At 48.3% G+C, this 22,262-nt stretch overlaps 1 protein-coding gene across 3 annotated transcripts in view; it reads right to left on the minus strand.

The window, feature by feature from the left end:
* Gnptab (N-acetylglucosamine-1-phosphate transferase subunits alpha and beta) overlaps nucleotides 1-21,992 on the minus strand; it is a 73,582-nt gene extending 51,590 nt beyond the window's left edge. The window contains exons 1-2 of one of the 3 annotated variants that reach the window (XM_037196850.1): nucleotides 21,682-21,992; nucleotides 4,194-4,279 (exon numbers count right to left, since the gene is read on the minus strand). In XM_037196850.1, coding sequence (XP_037052745.1) covers nucleotides 4,194-4,279; nucleotides 21,682-21,798 — 203 coding nt within the window. In that variant the 5' untranslated portion in view covers nucleotides 21,799-21,992. The remainder of the gene's footprint in view (nucleotides 1-4,193; nucleotides 4,280-21,681) is intronic. The other 2 variants (XM_028880300.2, XM_028880301.2) reach the window with 2 other exon arrangements.
* Between the last annotated feature and the right edge of the window lie 270 nt (nucleotides 21,993-22,262).

The raw sequence follows: 22,262 nt of genomic DNA on the forward strand, positions 1-22,262 counted from the left end.
CCAGGCCAGCCAAAGCTATATCTGCTTATCTCCGCCTCCTCAGCACTGGGATTCGAAGTTGTGTACCTGGCTATTTGACCTAGGTGCTGGGGATCACTGTGGGTTCCTGCACTTACTTGCAAGCACTTTACCAACAGATCCATCTCTGAAACCCAGAAACTGTATTTTCTTTCTTTTTTTTTTTTTTAAAAAAACTGGAGCTGAGGACCGAACCCAGGGCCTTGCGCTTGCTAGGCAAGTGCTCTACCACTGGGCTAAATCCCCACCCCCCAGAAACTGTATTTTCTAGGCAGCAGAATTTAGAGAAAGGCATTATTGTAATTCTGAAAATCTCTATTCTGCTCATCTTACAGCTTCTGGTTTCAATCTGTTTACATAGAACACTTTGGTTATCCAACCAAAAGGGAAAGGTTTTTGAAGAAAACTTCCATTCCCACAGAGTGGAAGTTGGGGGGGGGGGCATCTTTTAATAGCTTTTTCAGACAATAGTTTATATCCTTCTCTGACACTAAAAAACAAAAATCAACCATAGGGACTTCAGGGCTAGCTGCAGCGTGGAATCGGAAAACACACAAAAGACTTCTGAGGTTTTACATTAAAACCCACTGGCCTTTTTCCTGCACTTTGAACAGCTCAATTATTAATGCAAGATTCTGTAACACCACACGCTGGGAAACAACAGCTTACACAGTCCTGTGGATCTGCCAAATGTTGATACATTTTATTAATCTTCTTACGTAATGTTAACAAACGTGGCTTGGGACATGAGACCAAACCCACCCACAAAAGCATCGTGAAGCTGCTACTGTCACCGTGTCGGAAACAAGGTCTGTGTACCTGAAAACTCAAGTGTTACCATTGCCAATAAATATTATTATTTGTTTTTCTTGAAATGATAAGACCACCTCGTTCCTTGACAAAAAATAAAAAGTAACTAAGTCCTGGGAATTACATTACTGTGAGTTACCACAGTTGACGGCCCCGCCCCTTGCTAGTCACGGCAAAGGGCGAACTTGCCAGGACAATGCCCGAGACAATGCTAACCCTGGTGGTGAGGACTAGGGAGAGCTGGCGGGATGACCAACCCTACAACTAACTACCCAGGCCCAGAACCAGGGCTATGAGTTGGCTCACCCCAACATCCAACCCATCTGTGAACTACTGGAGCCCATGAAGAGACCGGTCCTGCAGACCCAAAGCTGCGGGACCTCCGTGACACAGGGTCACCACAGGATAACCAAAAGGAGCTCCAGTGAGGACCCAGCATTGGTGGTGCAGCAGGAACCAGACGCCTGGAACCAGACCAATGAATGACTCTGCAATGAACACTTGCAAGTGAAGATGTATGGACGAAAGGGTTTACTTCATAACTCACTGTGTCACACTACAGCTTCCATGACGAGAATGATTTTTCCCTTCTCTCTTTATTTCATTGCTACTTCATAACTGTGACTTGGCTACTGTCATGAGTCATAAGGTAAATATCTGATAGGCAGGATATCTGATATGCCGCCCCCAAAGGGGTCATGACCCACACAGGTGGAGAAACACTGATCCAGGGTATTAAAAAGATAAACACTCAAGGATCAACACTAACCGGCTAACAATTGTTACTGCTTCATCATGAGCATTTATAAACAGAACCATCCTGTTCTGTTCCCTTTAAGCAATGCAGTGATAAAATATTAGGGTGTAAGCAATTCCACACACTATTGCTTTTATACCATTCACTAATGCATTCTTTTTAAAAAGCAAGCCTTTGTGTGGTGGTATTGTGTTTCCCAAAATATTGTGCACCCTAATAAACTTATCTGGGGTCAGAGACAAAACAGCCACTAGATACAAAGGCTAGAAAATGGTGGCACTCACACCTTTAAATCCTAGCATTCCAGAGGTAGAAATCCCTCTGGATCTCTGTGAGTTCAAGGCCACACTGGAAACAGCCAGGCATGGTGACACATGCCTTTAATCCCAGGGAGCGATGGCAAAAACAGAAAGATATATAACGCATGAAGACTAGGAACTAGAAGCTTTTGGCTGGTTAAGCATTTGGCTGGTTAAGCTTTCAGGCTTTTGAGCAGCAGTTCAGCTGAGATTCATTCTGGATGAGGACTCAGAGGCTTCCAGTTTGAGGAAAGAGGATCAGCTGAGGAACTGGCAAGGTGAGGAAGCTGTGACTTGTTCTGCTTCTCTGATTTTCCAGCATTCACCCCAATAACTGGCCTTGGGTTTGATTTTATTAATAAGACTCTTTAAGATTCCTGCTACACCTTTGTTATGAAAGATCTTGTATTTCACCGAGCCCCTGAGGTTTTGGGAAGCCTTGAGTGTCTGAAAAGTGCTGCTTTGAAGACCCTAAGGATGGCTGTCCTTGCCTTACTTTGATTACATACTGTCTCCCCCTCACTGTTACCCCAGATACACACATCTCCATGTCTGGAACGGGGAAATCTGAGAGTCAGTCTTTGGGAAAGGGATACCATTGGCAATTAGAGTATACACTACAGACCAAAGCAAAAAGTGAAAGCTGGGGCTGGAGCAGTGACGGCTGTCATGAGGAGCTGAGTTCAGATCCCCAGCACCTTTGTGAAGATCCAGCTGCGGCAACCTGTTATCTCAGCTGGAGGGAGAGACAGGACTATCACTGGTGAGTTTCCCTGGCATTCACCTGCCAGCCAGGCAAGCCAAATCGGCAAGCTCCATGTTCAGAGAGTGACTTGTCTCTAAAAAAAAGACTAAAAAAAAAGAAAAAGAAAACACACACACACACACACACTGCTTCTCTAAACCATTTCCAACACAGATATACATTGCGGTTATGATATAAAATGTTTTACTTGGGCTGGAGAGTTGGCTCAGCAGTCATCTTGCAGAGGAACTGGGTTTGGTTCCTAGTACCCACTTCCGACAGCTCACAACCACCTGAAACTCCAGTTTGGGAGACTCTGACACCCTCTTCTGGCCTCCATGGGCACCCACATGCGATTGCACATAGCCACATACAAACACATAATTAAAAATAAAATAAGCATTTAAATAATAGTTGTCTAGACCCCCCCAAAAAAGACCTATGTGATTCATTTGTCTGAAGAACAGATGTAGGACACGTGGGGTGGGGAAATTGCTTCTATTCTGAGGCCTGGCTTATGAAGGAGACAATCTCCAAGAGTAAGAATAGAGACAGCATTTCACCGGGAAGCTTCACCTGAACAGAGGAACACCCAGACACTGAGGCTACTGGCACCTCAGAGGCAACAAGAAGGGGTGACCAAGTGCAGGTCCAGCCCCGGCAGTCGCTATGGGTGTGTCTTGGTGGACAGAGAGCTATTAAGCTGGTCAGCACTCACAGCTGGTTGTGTAGTGGTGGCCTAGTTTCCTACGATGGATGAAAGTTTCTGTACCTCACGGAGCTGCAGAGAGAAAAACGAGTCCTTGCAACTTAGGCTCTCAACCTTGCAAGGCAAGATTATTTCCCGGGGATCAAGAATTTTCACCTACAAGATAGGATGAACTCGCTGGTTTCTGCAGGCGGGTGTATATATTTTGAAATGTCTGAAACCATATCCGTGTGAACTGAGGTTCCCAGAACCAAGTCACACCTCCATTAAAGATTCTACAAGGATAAGTGACTGCTCAGAACCACCTGATTTTATAGAGTTAAAATGCTGCAGGTTCAGAGCCCAATTCTCTTGGGCTAGTTTTAATATTCTTAATGGCCACTCAGTGCTCACCTCTGCGTCAGAGCTAAGATCCTTGTCGCTGCCAAGTGAGAGACACTGAAAATGTATTAACAGACCACTAGCTCCCACCAATCCAAAACCAGGAATGCCATCATCTGAACCAATAGCAGAGATGCCCCAATTTGCTGTAACCCACTCTCCTGATGTTGCTATCAATGTGCTTTAAAAACTACATTTATGATTTTCTTTTGCTACGTAACTATTAAAACTTCATCACCCCATTTTCACATAGGAACATATTACTTGGCACAATTCGAATCCATACTCCTGGCCACATATATTTGCCTCAAAAGTAAATTATTTCTTATTCCCTTAGAGGTGAGAGATGTGTTTTGTGTTGACATAAACAGCCTGGACAGATCTCTTGAAACAACCGCCATATTTAAAACATGAAGGAACTCATGGCTTATTCTTCAAATTCAAATAAAAGATACTCTACGAAGTAACTCTCACCGATTCTGAAAGGATTTCCCAGCAATATTGTCTCTGTAGGAATCAAACAAAACATGGTATTGATCCCGGCTCCATTCCAGAACCACCTAGAATAAAAAGAAAAAGAAAAATGCCAATACTTTTTCTGTGCATCAAAAACTAACAGTTCAATACAAAAGTCTGCTTCGGTCCATAAACAACCACTCAAGAAGCAGGTTGAGCAGTCCAAAGTGCCCACCCACTCCATGCCTGCCCCACGCCAGACACATGCCTGCTCAGGCCAGTAAATAAGCTACAACTGTGGCTTAGATATCGGAGAAGACTTAGGATCTCACTGCCTTGGGATGGGGTCTGGGAATACAAAACATTGAGAAGGAGGCGGTATTTGAATGGGGTCTTGAAGGAGGATGAGAAAGGACATTGTTAGCTAGTCGAAGAGTACATTTGGGGCAGGTTGTCTGAGGGCAGCTGCGTAGTTGAGCAGAGCGTGGGTACCATGAGAGACAGACACCAGGAGAGAAGAGAAGCTAGGCCAGGAGGCTGGGCCCCGACTATGACGTGCTCGCCATGCGTGGGTTAAGAGAAGCTGGAGGACTGCAAGGCAGCCTATGCCCACCTCAAGTCTAGAGAGGGTTCTAAGAACACCAACAGTAGAAGAGGCTGACATGATCTGGAGGACGACCTTACTACCCCAGGCTTCCACGGCAGCCTTGCTATTCAGAAGGTAAGACGCTGCCCATGGATGCTCCAGACATACCCAAACATAGACTGGTTTTCCTCCATTCCCTCAACGCTGAACAATTCCGTTCCTCTTCCTCGCAAACACCTCACCTCTGAGTACTTGCTCCAAGGCCCCATCAACTCTCATCTCATGGCCTGTCCCCCTTTCTCTTTTCCTTCCGGTAGGATTTTGCCTACTGGTGCACACACACATTCCAGGGTCTCTGGAAAGCCTACCCTTTACAATCCTTCTAGCTGATCACTCTTTATCAAATCCTTTCTATCTTCCAAAGTCACCTCTATTCTTCTAGAACCCTCAGCCCTCCCCAACCTCACTTCTGCACCCCCCTCCCTGTTTCAGTGGCCTATCAAGGCTCTATGCTGTCAAGTCCAATGACAATTGCTGGGTCTTGACCTTGAGTCCTGATAGCTGACCATCTCCTCTCTCTAGAAGAACTTCCTTCTCTCCCTCTATCATCTGGTGGCTTGTCATCATCTATCCAGTTTCTAAATGTCTCTTCATTCTGCCCTTTATTCTGGAATGGTCTCCTTCCTGCCACACACCTTCTGGCTTCATGTTCCTTCTCTGCCAAGGTGTAATGGCTATTCATGGGTTCGAGGCTGTAGGATTCCCAGTCTTTGAATTCATTCCAGCCAGCAAAAAGGAAAGAGGCAAAAAGGCATTCTTCTTCTTCTTCTTCTTCTTCTTCTTCTTCTTCTTCTTCTTCTTCTTCTTCTTCTTCTTCTTCTTCTTCTTCTTCTCTTCTTTCTTCTTCAGAGACTTCTTTGAAAATGCACCTACCACTTATCTTTTCCTTGGCTTAGTTATGTCACCACAGCTGGCTACAGAGAGGGTTGTGTGTCCCATGACACATGGTCGTTTATGTTCATGGTCATCAGATACTTCAAGACCTGGTCTTTGCCTACCTTTACAGCCTCTTTCACTCAGACCCCTCACAAGAACCACCCACCAATCAATGTCCTCACTTAATGTATTTATGTACAAACATTCAGTGAGGATAAGGTGTACCTAACTGCAGGTCTGCATAGAAGAATAAGGTAAGATCCCCAACTTCAAGGAACTATGTACGGTTGGTTCTTTTCCATAGCTTCATAAATGTGTAATTGGCAATCAAGAATCATATATACTTATGATATTTACTATGCTTTAACAGATGCATACATTGTGATTAAATCAAACTAACTGATAGATCTACCATCTCACATATTTCTGTGGTGAGAACATTCAGGATGCACTCTCTTAACAATTTATTACAGTTTAAAAATTCTGTGCATTAGCAAGTATGTGGAGATCAGGGGACAGCTTGTAGGAATCAGTCCTCTCCTACCATGTGGGTCCCTGACTCAAACTCAGGTCATCAGCCATCTTGCCAGCCGTCAGCAATTTTTAAGTATCAAACGTATTACTATTCATCACAGTCACAAAGCTGTACCATGGGTCTCAGAATTTACACCTCCTTGTCGAACTCCGTGTACTCTGGCCAATCTCTCTCTACAATGGGTTTTCAGAATGGAAGTTGACTGCACCGCCAACTGCCCTGAGGACAGACTGCCAACCCCTTCTAGGAAAAAAGCACCAAGAAAGGCTTCCCCGAGGAAGCAAGGTTTCAGTGCTGAGGAGCGGAGTCTTCGGAAGTGCCATCAGAGAGCAAAGGTCATGTCGGAGGGTTCTAATACCGGACTGGATGGGGGAGTGGAGGAAGAGGAAGAGAATTCATGGCGGTTGTTAGGTTTCTGGGACTTCTAATGCAGCGGGTGGAAGAGGCGGTGGCCATTTGGAGACAGAGGAGGAGCAGGCGCAGTGATGGGGGCTGGTGAGATCCAGGATGCTGTTACCATCATGACGACTGACGTTAAACCCACACATCCTCCATCTGACCCATCACACAGAACCAAACCCTTAGCTGTAAAAGGTCATCCACCCTGCAAAATACAGGTGTGCCGATTTTCATCAGGATAGACTGCATGAATATTGATTTACTGAGTACAAACATAAGCAATTCTCCATCAGTACCTCTGTGTAGTCTGCCACGGTCATTTTTAAAAAACAAAAATCACAAAAAAATTAGGCGAGGAAAAATGTTCTTGGCTAGTGGGTTGCCCAGAAGATGCAGCAGGTGGAAGGGAGGGCGCATAATCTCGCCAAGGAGGGGTCAAGCTCAGCGGACACGCTTATATTCCCTTCAGGTGCCTGCTCACACCAGAAAGACCAACCTCGCCAACTGCCGAGTGCTCTGACATTAGTCCAGCAAGTCTCTATTCCCCAGTTCAATCCAAATGCTCCCTTCTCTGCTCCAAGGAACTTTTATCTTGACTGCTGACTTGGAAATTAGCCACCCACTGTCTGTAGCACTCCATGCCTGACTGTGAGCTTTGTTGTTTTTTTAAAGATATGCATGTAGTGCCTCTGGAGGCCAGAAGAGGGTGTCAGATCCCTAGGTCCCCTGGAAGAACAGCCACTACTCTTAAATGTTGAGCCACCTCTACAGCCCCAGGCATTTTCTTATTTACCTTGTCTCCTGTGTTAGCCAGGCATGTTAGAAATCTTATTGAACAGAGCATAGCTTCTGGAACCTTCATTACTGCAATGGCAAGATACTTAGAGTATTATATGGCACTAATGCAAATTAAGAATTTATAGCTGGGCGGTGGTGGCGCACACCTTTAATCCCAGCGCTCAGGGAGGCAGAGGCAGGCGGATCTCTGAGTTCAAGGCCAGCCCGGTTTACAGAGCGAGCGAGATCCAAGACAGGTACCAAAACTACACAGAGAAACCCTGTCTCGAAACAACCAAAATAAACAGAGGATCCAGGTTCAATTCCCAGCACTCACATGGCAGTTCACAATTGCCTGTAAATCTAGTTCCAAGGGATCCAACACCCTCACACAGGCATGAATGCAGACAAAGCACCAATGCACATAAAAGAAAATTAAATAAAATCTTTAAAAAAAACCAGATCACTTGGATCTGTCCTAAAAAAAAATTATACTGGAAATTAGTGTCACTTTTTACAGATGAAACACTAGATTTGTCACTTGAAGCTTCTACTCCAGGCACCTCTATCTGTGGGTTGTGACCCTCTTTGGGGTCACATATCAGACATCATACATATCCAAAATTTACACTATAATTCATAGCAGTAGCAAAATTAGTTATGAAGTAGCAGCGAAAATAATGTTATGGTTGGGGGGTCCCCACAACATGAGGAACCGTATTAAAAGGTCACAGCACTAGGAAGGCTGAGAACCACTGCTCTAAATCAGTTTCCTCAGACTATTTACTTTTCTCTCCCATCAGGGTGATCTGTTGGTAAAGTTTGAGATTAGATAAACTAAAATACTATTTATAAAAATGATCTGACATACTATATAATGTTACTCGTTTTAAAAAGTATAAATACTGCTGGGCAGTGGTGGCACACACCTTTAATCTCAGCACTCGGGAGGCAGAGCCAGGCAGATCTCTGTGAGTTCGAGGCCAGCCTGGTCTACAGAGCGAGATCCAGGAAAGGCACCAAAACTACACGGAGACCCTGCCTCGAGAATGAATAAATAAATAAATAAATAAATAAATAAATAAATAAATAAATACCTTTAGAAGGAGGCTTGTTCTATCAGGTAAAAAATGCTTGTGCGTGCGTGCGTGCGTGCGTGCGTGTGTGTGTGTGTGTGTGTGTGTGTGTATGTAGGTCAACGATCAACATGGGATATCTCTCCCTCGGTTGCTCTGTCTTGATTTTTGAGGCAGAGTCTCTCATTAAGTCTGGAGCTCACCTATTCTCCTGGACTGGATAGCTACCCGGCTCTGGTAGGTAGCTCTTGCCTCCAGCTCTCTCCAGCCCCGGGCCTGGAGAACCACGCTTCTGCACTCCTTTCAATGTGGGTGCTGATGACTCAGGCTTGCAGAGCGGGCCCTCCACTGACTGGGCATCTTCCACCGCCCACGTCTCCTGCTTCCAGGACTCTATTTTAATAATCATGGCCTTCATAATCAGTTGCTGGTCCGCTTTTACAAGATGGCAGCCGAAGCTAGTCTGCGCCGTTTTGAGTCCCTGGGACATGATGGCACCTGTGAGGCACCCTTGGCCGGAGGACTGAACTTGTGCCACCTGACTCTGGCTTTGCCCAGGCTGCTCCCTCAGATGTACCTGCAGTTGGCTTGTAAAATATACACTGATGAATGGAGCCATTCACCAGTCCTGAAACTGATGTTTACCTAACACACCAGGTGTCCAGTGACCCAGAACTAGTTCCCCAAGATAGCTACAAACAACCACAATTACATAAAAAGTGTATGGTTTTATTCTGTCCTTACAGTTGCTAAAATTCTCATGAACCCCAACAGGGCAGGAACCTGGAGGCAGGAGCTGATGCAGAGGCCATGGAGGGGAGCTGCTTACTGGCTTGCTTCTCATGGCTGCCTCGGCCTGCTTTCACTCTTTTTTTCTTTCTTGGTTTTTAAATCATATGGCTTTCCATCTGATCACAGAATGCGGCTTCCTCTGTCAGAATGAGACTTAGTCTGTAGGATCAGAATGAGACTGTCAGAATGAGACTGACTGTAGGATGTCTCTAAGATCCTTTCTTCCTGTTCGATGTGCTGCGCCTACGAGTCACCCACAAGCTGACAAGTCACCTGCACCACAAGACTGGGACAAACTGTCCCAAGACTGGAGGAATTTAAAAAGGCACACTGTGACTATACATCACCCGCTACAAATGCTGGTTTGTTACATTCTAGAAGGAACTAGAGGAGACGCCTCCACAGTAATTACAAAAGTGCAAGACATATTAATAAGCTACCTGCTCCCCTGCTATCCCACGAACGTACGAGAGCACACCCAGGCAATCCTTGTCGGCGTTTCTGCTCCCTCTGGGGAGCCATCGACAAGCACCAGCTGAGAGAGCGGGTCCCTCACTTCTGCCTACGTGAGCATCGCAGGCAGAAGAGCTCCCCGGGATGGGAGCATATGGCACTTCATTAGTATTTACTGGATGCTTTCCACTGAGCACTTCGCAAGGTGCATTGTAGACATCTGACACCTCCTTTTTAAGTCACCTGTCCTCACCAGGCTTCGTCACAAGCAGTGTCTTAATTAGAGTTTCTATGACTGTGATGGAACACTGTGGCCCAAGCAAGTTGGGGAGGAAAACGTGTATTTGGCTTACACTTCCTTATCACTGTTCTTCACTGAAGGATGTCAGGACAGGATCTAAAGCAGGGCAGGAACCTGGAGGCAGGAGCTGATGCGGAGGCCATGGACAGGTGCTGCTTACTGGCTTGCTCATCATGGATTGCTCAGCCTGCTTTCTTTGGTTTTTCGAGACAGGGTTTCTCTGTGTAGCCTTGTGCCTTTCCTGGATCTCGCTCTGTAGACCAGGCTGGCCTTGAACTCACAAAGATCCGCCTGGCTCTGCCTCCTGAGTGCTGGAATTAAAGGCGTGCGCCACCACCTCCCAGCCTCAGCCTGCTTTCTTTGTATAGAACCCAGGACCACACCATGGGCCGGCCCTCCCCCATCAATCACTAATTCACTACCCGCTTCTTTCCGCCCTCCCACCAGCCTTGTCCAAGACTCCTGCAGACTACCCTGCCTGCAGCCATCTCACTCTCCCCCTATTCAGGGTTTCTCAATTCTTCTACCACTGACAGGGCGGGTTTTGTTGGGGGAGGGGGCGGTTACCATCGTTTAGCAGTACTCCTGGGCCTCAACTACTAGAAGCCAGTACAAGACAACCTTTAATGGTACCAGGTGCAGGGGAGGTCACCACTACACCAGTCACCAGGGGCAGGGGAGTCACCACAGTACACCAGTCACCAGGGGCAGGGGAGTCACCACTACACCAGTCACCAGGGGCAGGGGAGTCACCACTACACCAGTCACCAGGGGCAGGGGAGTCACCACTACCCCAGTCACCAGGGGCAGGGGAGTCACCACTACCCCAGTCACCAGGGGCAGGGGAGGTCACCACTACCCCAGTCACCAGGGGCAGGGGAGGTCACCACTACCCCAGTCACCAGGGGCAGGGGAGTCACCACTACACCAGTCACCAGGGGCAGGGGAGTCACCACTACACCAGTCACCAGGGGCAGGGGAGGTCACCACTACCCCAGTCACCAGGGGCAGGGGAGTCACCACTACCCCAGTCACCAGGTGCAGGGGAGTCACCACAGTACACCAGTCACCAGGGGCAGGGGAGGTCACCACTACACCAGTCACCAGGGGCAGGGGAGTCACCACAGTACACCAATCACCAGGGGCAGGGGAGGTCACCACTACACCAGTCACCAGGGGCAGGGGAGTCACCACACCAGTCACCAGGGGCAGGGGAGTCACCACAGTACACCAATCACCCAGGTCACCACAGAACACCAGTCACCCAGGTCACCACAGAACACCAGTCACCCAGGTCACCACTACACCAGTCACCCTTGTATCAACTCTGTCTTCCTATGTCCTGCCGCGAGGGCCTTCCCATTTGTTTGTTTTGTGTGTGGAGGGGCATGTGAATTCTCCAGCAGGTACGTAGGGTAGAGGACAACTTGTAGGAATCTAGGAGTCTGTTCTCTCCGTCCACCACGGGAGTCCTGGCACTCAGGGTCACCGGACTCAGTGACAGGCACCTTTACTCTCTCACCCAGCTCACAGGCCCCTTCGTTTATCCTTTGGATTATCTCCCGACGTCGAGGCCTTTACGGTTTCTTTGGTTGAGAAACGGTGGTTTCTCAATATCAGCAGCACTGCCATTGGGCCTGGATAACTCTTCGCTGGGGGGAGGATTGTCCTGTATATTAGCAGAATTCCTTGGCTTCTACACACTAAAAAGCCAGCAGCACTATTTCATTCCAGGCCCAGCCATGACGATCTCAACTGTCCCACACGCTGGGAAACATCCCCTGGGAGACACAGCACCACCAGCAGCCGAAAGTGAATGGCTGAAACAGCCCTGGCCTCCTCCGTCCTCTGCCTGAGTACTTCTGGCCCTTCCACAGCATCAATAAAGCCACCTAGACCCAGGCCACCGGGCAATTCTATTCTCATTGCTGGTCTCTCCACCGCACCCCTCTACCTCTTTGGAGCGTTGCTCACCATTGTGATGAAGTAGCATTTAATGTCTCACTGTACAAGCTCCTTTGTCAGCAGGAACCACGATTCTCCTTCACTGTTGTGCCCCCAGGGGCCTGGTTAAGTATTTCCTAACAGAATGAATGAGCCAGGCCTTCTGTGGGGACGGCAGCCTTTTAAGGTTACCGAGATGCCGTCTCTGACCCCAGGATGCTGAGTACGGAATGGGACGTTAAGTTTCATCTCCCGAACAAGGTAGATTAAGTGGCAGCTGCACGGAGAAGCTGCTGTGCACGTAAAAACAAACATTTTTTCTGAAGTACCCAATACCAGAAACCACATTCCAGGGCCAAGTGAGTCATGGACCCCCACACAAAGCTCCCGACGAAGTAGAGGGAAATTCATCCCCATCATGGCATAAGGGTGCAGAGGCAAGAGAGGAAGCGGTTGGTCTTCGGCAACAGCTGCTTCCCCTCATCCAAGGACTCGGACAGAAAATCATTCCCACCTCCCCAACCCTGGGGAAAGACTCAGTGGGATCACCAACAGGGCGGCTCACTATCCTTCAGGTCGTCAATGTCACCTCTGCCTCACATCTGTATAAAGGGCTGTCAGCTATCTGTTCTCAGGGGGGAAGTGGAAGTTGATACCCAGAATCAGCTCACCCTCCCTAGCTGGAGCCAGAGGTGGGTGTGCCATGTAGCAGAAGTAAGACAGAACCTAATATTAGGGCCCACACCACCACCCCGCAAGAGTCAGAGGCTAAGATTGAAAAGCTCCTGAGGCTATGAAAGGAGTTTACCAACCCATCTAAACGAAAGTGGTATTTGGTCTCAGCAGGATGACCAAGCCACGGCTCCAAGTGTGGTGGCAGGAGTGGCCTCAGAAGGACACCCTTTCCGTATCTGACACTTGGCAAACCTGAGGTCTTCACACTTACATAGGAAGGACTTCCTGCCCTGTTTCCGGGCTGTCTTCTGCACGCTCGCTCACTGAGTTAGGAAAGAGAGAGGCCCACAAACCCATCTCTTTCCTCAATTTTGGGCTTGCTGTCTGTTGCAGGCCTAGCTAGGGGAGGCACAAAGCCTCAATCTGAGGCTCTGGAATCTGTTATTCCCCGAGATCGGCCACCCTAATGCTGAAGTGATATTAAGAGTTTGCAATCTGAAGTGGCCACAGAAGTTTGTGACCAGGCTGGCTTCGAACACAAAGATCTGTCTATTCTGGCTCCCCATTGCTGGGATTAAAGGTGTACACTACCATGCCCAGACCAACAGAGAGGTTTTTGTTACCGATGAGCAATGCACACCTTAGGCCCAAATGACAGCCGGCTATATTCATTCCAACTAGCACAGTTAATGACCTAGCCTTTGCTGCTTCTTCTTTCAAAGAAACTTCACTCCTGCATAATACAAATGCCTGGGTGTTCTTCCAGGCATGGTTCTGTGATGCAAACAGTAACAATGCCTGGGAAGAATTTAGGTCTCGGACTGTTCTTCCTCCATTTCTGGGAGAGCTCCGGGGTCCCGGTGGAACCCCAGGCACATTTTCCTGACACTGTGTCTGGGCCTGGGGATGGGAAGAACACTGGGATAAACATGGCTGTCTGCCCCAGGAGGGCAGTGTGAGGTAGGTGCCTAGGCAGCTGTCAATCCTAGGATTTAAGACACTGGAGCAGTGAGAGAGGGGGAGGGGAGGGGAGAGGAGGGGAGGGAAAGGGAGGCGGAGCTGCTGCAGACAGAGCAATCCTCTACAGACACCTATTGTCTGCCAGGGCCAGGAGGTCAGGAAATCTTGCTTTCACAACATACTAAAATTCATTAATAAAAAGAACAAACTCAAAAGTTGACCCAATGCAGCTATGAAGTTGCTACACATGTTATTCTCTGAATCACTGCTGGAAGATTTATGGTGTACCCTCGAGCCGGATTTAGCAAGGCCCCGGGATAATATACCCATAGAAAAATACAAACTTCACAGATACTTTCCATGCACACAGCCCAAGACAACATCTAGAAGATAAAGGGCAAACAGTTAGAAGTCAGGGCAGAACGGGAAGGCCAAGGAAAGGAAGTGGGTTTGAACTGCAGCCGGCATCTTGGACATGGGTCGCTCTGGCCAATCTTTGATAACAGTGTGATATCTGTTCTGGGGTAGCCTTCTCAGATCATGTGGTTCAGCTGTGACTCCCCGGCCCGCCCAGGCTGGAGGCTCTGCAGATGATTCGGACGGCTGAGGCGGGCTTAACAAGGGCATTCATCCCCAGGGCAAGTGTGGCCGGCCCTACAGAGAGAGGCTCCGCAGTTACTAACAGGGCAGTAGGGAAGCTGGGGGCCACACCCGTTTGGGGTAGGCTGTCTGAGGGAGCTGAAGAACAGGAATGAATGAAGAACCGGAAGGAATCATTCAAGCACCTTGATCCAACCTGCCAGAGGTTTAGCCTGTCCAGTTACACCAGCTAATAAGCTCTTAAAAAAAACAAACAAACAAAAAAACAGGTCTGAGTTGGACTATATCACTAGCAACCCAGTAGTCCTGTTGACAACCAGCAGCCATTTCCAGTGACCAGGGATTCAAAATGCAAAGGGGTCACACTTTTCCACCAAGCCTCGGCTCAGCTACTCCAAGCTGTCTTTCTGTCCAAAGCATTCTTTCCTTCCCTCTGCCCACATACGCCCTCCTTTATGAGGCCACCCTAAGGCTTGTGCCTCCTGCAAAGGTCTCCGAGGCTCCTCTAAAAGGTTTCAACCAGTGATTTTTCTTCCCTTGGACTAAGCTGTTATTGACATACTGAATTCCCTTACACTCTTGTGCGGTTTTATGTGTGCCGTGGCCTCCTCTCCCCAGCCTGAGCTACACCTCCCATGTGCATGCTGTGTGCATCCTAACAGCAGGCCTCCCGTGTCTAGGAAAATTTCCTAGAATAAACATGAATTTCGGGACATGAAAATATGGACAAGTTACAGTCACATTAGTCGTGTTTGAAAGCACACCCTATCTCAAAGTAGAAAACTTACCTTCACTGAAAATGAGGTTAAAAGGATGCTAGTTAAAAAGCACCCTTCGCCGGGCGGTGGTGGCGCACGCCTTTAATCCCCGCACTCGGGAGGCAGAGGCAGGCGGATCTCTGTGAGTTCGAGGCCAGCCTGGGCTACCAAGTGAGTCCCAGGAAAGGCGCAAAGCTACACAGAGAAACCCTGTCTCGAAAAACCAAAAAAAAAAAATAAATAAATAAATAAAAAAAATAAAAAAATAAAAAGCACCCTTCATCCATCCATGCATCCGTCCATCCGTCCAACCATCCATATGCTCCAGTATTTACTTGGCACCTTCTGGTCAATAAACACTTTCCATTTACCAAGAGTTGAGCAGAGATTGACACAGTCTCTGCTTTGCCAATCAACTAGGCTCTGATAGTAGTAAAGGTCTTTCCCCAAAGAAAGACAATCTTAAAGAAAAGTTCTATGGGGTCCCTAACATTTCCTCCACAGCACAAATTCCATTAAGATCATGGTTCACGATTCTTTTTTATCTTTAGTGCTGTGTGTGTGTGTGTGTGTGTGTGTGCGCGCGCGCGTGTGTGCGTGCGTGCGTGCGTGCGTGTGTGTGTGTGTGTGTGTGTAAGTCGGAGGGTAACTGTGAGGAGGTGATTCTCTCTTTCGGCCTTTACATGAGTTCCAGGGATCTAGCTGAGGATGTTGGGCTGACTTGGGCAACAAACACTACTCCTTGAGCCATACGGCCAGCCAGTTCAGGTTTCCTGTGTGAACTGCCCAATAAATGTACACAAAGGCACATTTTTTTTTGTTTTTCGAAACAGGATTTCTCTGTGTAACCTTAGCTGTCCTGGAACTCACTTTTCTAGACCAGGCTGGCCTCGAACTCACAGAGATCCGCCTGTCTCTGCCTCGGAGTGCTGGGATTAAAGGCGTGCGCCACCACCACTCCCGCCTAAATGTAAATGTACATTCCGGAACGTTAAAAAATGGGAGGGGCCTTGAATAGGTTGGCAAGCAGTTTTGAAGCCATTTTGTTGTTTTAGCTGCTTTTGTTTTTTTTTTTTGTTTTGTTTTTTTGGTTTTTTGAGACAGGGTTTCTCTGTGTAGTTTTGGTGCCTTTCCTGGATCTCGCTCAGTAGACCAGGTTGGTCTTGAACTCACAGAGATCCACCTGGCTCTGCCTCCCAAGTGCTGGGATTAAAGGTGTGTGCCACCACAGCCGGGCTGGCTGCTGCCTTTGTTTTGTGAGACACAATTGTCTCACTCCATAGCCCTGGCTGACCAGCAATTTACAATACAGACCAGGCTGGCCTCACACTCAAGAGATCTACTTGCCTGTCTCCCAAGTGCTAGAATTAAAGGCATATCCCACCATTCCTAGCAAAACAACTAGTTTTTCTTTCATAAAACCTCTGATGGCAAAAATAAATCATAAAGCTGAGAGAGAGAGCCCCCAACGCACAGGATCAGCTGGGAATAATCATTTGGGGCACTGCTGAGAATGAACTTGTGCAGGGCATGGACTGTGCCCTCAGGTGGGTCTCCTTCTGTTCACTTTTATTTTATTTTTTGCCTCTGACCAAGAACACACTAAAAACCTAACAGTTTAATCAGGAAACTAATGAAAAATAAACATGGTCTCACACACACTTCTTTCCTGAAATTGGACCGGTTAAGAAACTAGTGGCAAAGGTAACTTGAGCTGGACCCGGTTTTCAATCCTCTTTATCATGGAAAGAGTACTTCATTAATACAAAAACATGACCTTCAACAGACAAACAAAGAACAGGGAGATAAGGGGGAAATTCTTGTACACAGAAACAGACTTAACCGAGCCTATTGACTTTCTTAGGTGAATTAATTTCGTTTCCACGCTTAGTTTCCCGAAGAAAGCGATACATTCCCAAGTAAGACAAGGCACACATACAAATACCCACGAATCGGTGATCTGCGACCTTCCCTTCACAACCCTAAAATCCAAGACGCTCCCAACACCAGCTCTGTTTCTGTCCCTCACTTGGCGGCATACTTGACCTGCCCTGAACTCATTTGGTGGTAAAACCTGACCTAACTGACATGAGACTATTTATAGTCATTATTTTCCTCATGGAGTATAAATATTCATGTACCTCACTATAGAGAGTGCAGCCATTTGATGGTAAGATAGTTGTGGAAGTTTCAGGAAAGGGTGTGTAGATTTGTATAGAAAATGATGATAGGCCTGAAATACATTCTTACCTCAAGAGCATGCATGTCTTACGACACATAATAGCAACTATAATAAGACAGAACAAACACTAACGTTGAAGCCGAAAGTTTTCCTTTTCCTTTGAGTCAAAATTCTCACTGTGTAGCCCAGGCTAACCTCTAAAGCTCAGACCTCCTGCTTGTCTCCTGAGTGCTAATATTACAGTCATGTTATACCATACAAAGCAGAATTAAGCGTTTCTGAATTTACGGGCACAGTTGATCTCGATTCCTTGAAGGATTCTTAAGGACACAGTCTAGTGCTCTGACTTAGGAGAAACTCGGACTCTCAGACTCACATGACTTACAACAAACAAGTTAGTTCCTGCTACCTTCAGCCAGTGCTGTGACCTGCCGGGTCCTAAAGGGACCGGATACGGACAAATGGCTAAGTGTGGTGCAGATTGGCTCCCCTCTGCTCTTCTCACCCGCCCCCTACATTAATTTCTGCAGCTCATGGGCTTCCTTCCCTTCCCCCAGCTTCCTCTCATTCCTATACAACCCTGCCATTTCGGCCCTGCGTTAGCTCCTCTTTCTTCCTCCTCAATCTCCTCCCGTGGCCTGGGTCAGTCTAACGGCCACGGTCAGTCTACTTCTCTCTGTTCTGGACTCTTCCAGATGCCTCTGGATGCACTCTCCCTCACAGCTACAACAAAAACCTCTTCCCCTTACCTCAGAGGTGTGTCATTTCATTCAGACCAGGATGTCCCCTGTGAGGGCTCACCCTCTAGACTGTCACCTCTGGATCCAGCTGTGTGCCTCTATTTTATCAGAATTCCCAAGGGTTTCCCAGAAAGTGCTTGGCTCGATTTAGAGGGGAAAATAAATTACTTAGTAGATACCTCCCCTTGGATTTTATTTTTCCTCAAAATTTGGGCCTGTGTTCAAATGGCTTGTTAAAATGCAACCACCTGGGGCTGGGGAGAGAGCTTCATTAGCACAGTGCTTGCTAACATGCATTGAGCCTGCTGCAGATCCGGCACCGGCAAGGTGTTGCCCAACTGTAATCCCAACACCAGGGAGGTCGAAGCAGGAAAATCGGAAAGAAGTTCAAGGTCATCCTTGGTACGTATGGAATTGGAGGCTAGCCTGGGGTACATGTGATCTCGTCTCAAACACACAGGGTGGGGGCACTCCAGCAGAGGCTGGAGAGATGGCTAAGCAGTTCAAGAGCATGTATCGCTCTTCCAGCAGACTGGAGTTTGGACCCCAGCACCCACACTGAACTGCTCACATCACCTGTCACTCTCCAGCTCCAGGGGATCTTACACACACACACACACACACACACACACACACACACACACACAAAATAGGTTTTTTTGTTTTTTTTGAGACAGGGTTTCTCTGTGTAGTTTTGGAGCCTGTCCTGGAACTCACTCTGTAGACCAAGCTGACCTTCAACTCACAGAGATCCACCTACCTCGGCCTCCCAAGTGCTGGGATTAAAGGCATGCGCCACCACTGCCCAGCAATAGTTTTAAAAAATACCCACATTACCTCTAACACTAAGAGGGGGAAAATAATGAACTCACAATTTAACAATGATTTCCTTAACTATTATATGCATTATAACTAGTTATATGATAACCATATGATAATATTAAGAGTAGCATTATCTATGACAGTTCAACAATGGCTTGTTATGAGTTACCAACCAAATGAAGGGCTTCAGATGCTTAACTCCCACTAACAAGATGTTCTTACGCTGGGCGGTGGTGGCACACCTTTAATCCCAGCACTCTGGAGGCAGAGGCAGGAGGATCTCCCTGAGTTCAAGGCCAGCCTGGGTTACAGAGTGAGTTCCAGGAAAGGCGCAAAGCTACACAGAGAAACCCTGTCTCGAAAAACCAAAAAAAAAAAAAAAAAAAAAAAAAGATGTTCTTGCCTCGATTTTGAAGAGGAAGCTTAGAGAGGTTAGATGGCTTTTCCCAAATCAGATGAGAAAAGTGTGGGCTGCTTGAGAACCCATCAAGAGCTGGGGGTGCAGTTCAGGGGAGGTTCAGCCCCCCAGAGGAAGGAGAGGAGGCAGTGATGTAACGAGGCAGCTTAGGGATAAGGGCTCTTGCTGCCGAACCTGACAACCTGAGTTTGATCCCTGGGAACCACGAGGTGGAGAGAGAACCACACGCACAATGTGACACATGTGTGCCCACCCACATGCATGCACATAACATAAAAAAGTGTAAAGAAAATCTTTTTTTTTTTAAAGATTAAAAAGAAGTGTTGACGAGGGCACCAAAGCCAACTGTCTAACTTTGAAGCAAATGTCTGCCATGAATTAGCTGTGTTAGCGTATGCAAATACCTCAGTTGCATAACCTGTAGAGTGGGTGAAATAATAACTATCCCTATCAGACGATAGTGTGAAGAATAAATTAGTATGTAAGGCAATCAAGAGAATGCCTAGTAAGGACTCTGTTCGTTATTATCATGGTTCTGATTAGCTGGAACCATCAGTCAAATCCACATTCCATCTAGCCAGCCCTCCGGCCTCTCTTCTCCACTGCTCTGTGTAAGCACACCACAGGCCAGCTGCCACCCGACACTCTACTCTTCGTTCTCTTAGTTAATCTGAACTTTAAGATCTGTGCCCACAAGCCGGGCATTGTGGTGCACACCTTCAATCCCAGCACTCTGGATGCACAGGCAGGTGGATCTCTGTGAGTACAAGGCCAGCCTGGGCTACATAGGGAGTTCCAGGCCAGCCATGGGCTACACGGCGAGACTCTACCTCAAAATAAAATAAAATAAAAATGTATGGGGGACTTCAAGGCTGTAACAAATTTATTTTATGTTGTGGTTAATAAACTGCGCTCACTTAAAATCAACCAGATTAAAAACATGACCCGGTGACCTCAGCATTCAGGAGGGCTGAGTCGGGAAGACTGCAAACTCAGTTGAGACTATTTTAAAAACAAAGTCACCCAGAAGCAGTCAGACACTAACATGAAGTTACAACACATGAAATAAAGACAGACTAGAGGTCAGTGCAATACTAAGAAAACATCCCACAATTACAAGCCCACCTGCAAGACTGTTTTCTTCTAGTCCCTAGAACCACTAAAAACACACTTAGACACATGCCATATAATTCAGCCAGTCACTAAACACATGCTTAGTCTGCATACAGTGGCAGTGCCTGGCACTGGGCTTGGGCTAGAGTTACAGACCGCATTTAAACAGATAGCACCTCTTCTACAGATCTTACAGTCCAGTGTGGGTGCCGGGGGCACGAGTGTGTATTGTGGTGTTTTTATAAAGCCATCCTGTTCATTTAAAAAACCCTTTAAACCTCTTACTAAATATAAACAATAGGGACAGATTTCAAACCATTTGAAAGCACGTTTCTTCCTGTTTCCAGAAGCAGTGTTTTGTTGAATCACACTCCTGTGCCCATCCATTTCTGACCCGCTCATCACCCTTTGCACACTTAAGACAGAGTGCCGTATCAGACTGCCAAGAACCAAATAACTGTGAAATTTGAAACAGAGTAATTTCAGCCCACAAACGTCCAAGGTATGTCTCCAAAGAAGCACAAAAAACATTGAACCTGGTGTGTTTCCCATCTCCCAAACCGGCTGCCTGTGCCCTTTGAATAGTTTACAATCTAACCAAACTGCCTTTACTGCACATGAATTAAGCTCAGGTCTCAGCCCAAGAAAGACCAGCGCCTTGATCTAAAAAGTATTAGCGTGCCCCATGACGCAAGGGTCTGTGCTGGCTCCCCAGAGATCCGGGGCGGGAGTCCCAAGGTCGGCAGGCAGCCCAGTCACCTGACAAGTACCCTACTCAGCTCATCTGAGATAAGCACTCGGTGCCTCCCAGGAGCGTGAACATTCTTACCAGTTAAGGCCTCCACCCGCAGAATTACAGCTGTTCAACACAGCATAGTAAGAGTGAAAAAAGGGGAAAAAGTTAAGAAAAAAATCTCCCTTTACTCTGCAAAATTCTCACGCAAAACTGCACGTGCCTGTTTAGACAAAGTCCGAAACCCAGAAGAAACCGGATTAAGAAGATAAGGTGTGTTTTTGTCAAAGGTGGAAGATTAAGAGGGGGGCACTGGAGGACTGGATCTGAAGGAGGGCCAAGGAATGAAGGGTCAATACAGAAAAAGAAAAAAAAAATACAAACTGCATATGCTAGAAGGGAGTTTTCACCGGCGCAAGGCCTGGAGGGTTCTTGGGGACAGCCCGGGGGGAAGGAAGGGGACCCGCACACAGCAGCATGGGAGGCCCGGGCCGGGCGTGCATTGCAGCTGCCGCAGCGGAGCCGGGGAGAGGATGCACGCTGTCGGCGCCCGGGGGGCCGGGGGGGCTGTGTGCAGCTCCCCAGGCTGCAGGGAGAGAGGATGGGGAGGCAGGAGAGAGGGAGACCCGGGACGCCGGCAGCACGGGGCTAGCCAGCCAGGGAGGGCTGCGCACGCGGCTGCAGAGGCTCGGGCTCCGCTACTCACCTCTCCGAACTGGAAAGCCGAGACGATGGTGACCACGACGCCCACGAAGCAGACGTAGAGCCCATACCGGTGGGATAGGCAGGTATAGGTCTGTCGCTGCAGGAGCTTGAGCAGCATCACCCCGGCCCCGCCACCCCACGCCGGGAGGAGCCCGCGCCGCGCCGCTCCGCGCCGCGCCACCGCCTCAGCGAGCCGCCATCCACGGCCGCGCCGCCGCGCTCAGCTCACAGCCCCCGGTCGCCGTGCCGTGCATTGTCGCTCCGGCGACCGACAGCCCGCTGGGCTCCACGCCGCGGCCGCCGCTTCCGGGAGCCCGGAGCCCACGCCCTCGGCGCGGCGGAGGCGGACCCCGCGGCCCGCAAGGCGGCCGGCGCCGCCCGGCTTGGCCTCCGGGAGGCGGCTCGCGGGTCGCCAGCGCCACCTGGAGGGCGGAGGGGCAAGCGCAGGCGCGCTCCCTCCCCTCTGCGCGTGCGCTGCGGGCTCTGCCCTCTGGACTCTGCCAACCCGGCGGGACCCACCCAGCTCAACAGGTGACCCACCCACCGGGCTGGCTGTCCCCCTGACCGTGCCGCCGAGTCCAA

Source organism: Peromyscus leucopus, chromosome 18, assembly GCF_004664715.2.
Source record: "Peromyscus leucopus breed LL Stock chromosome 18, UCI_PerLeu_2.1, whole genome shotgun sequence".
NCBI classification, from domain to species: Eukaryota; Metazoa; Chordata; class Mammalia; order Rodentia; family Cricetidae; genus Peromyscus; species Peromyscus leucopus.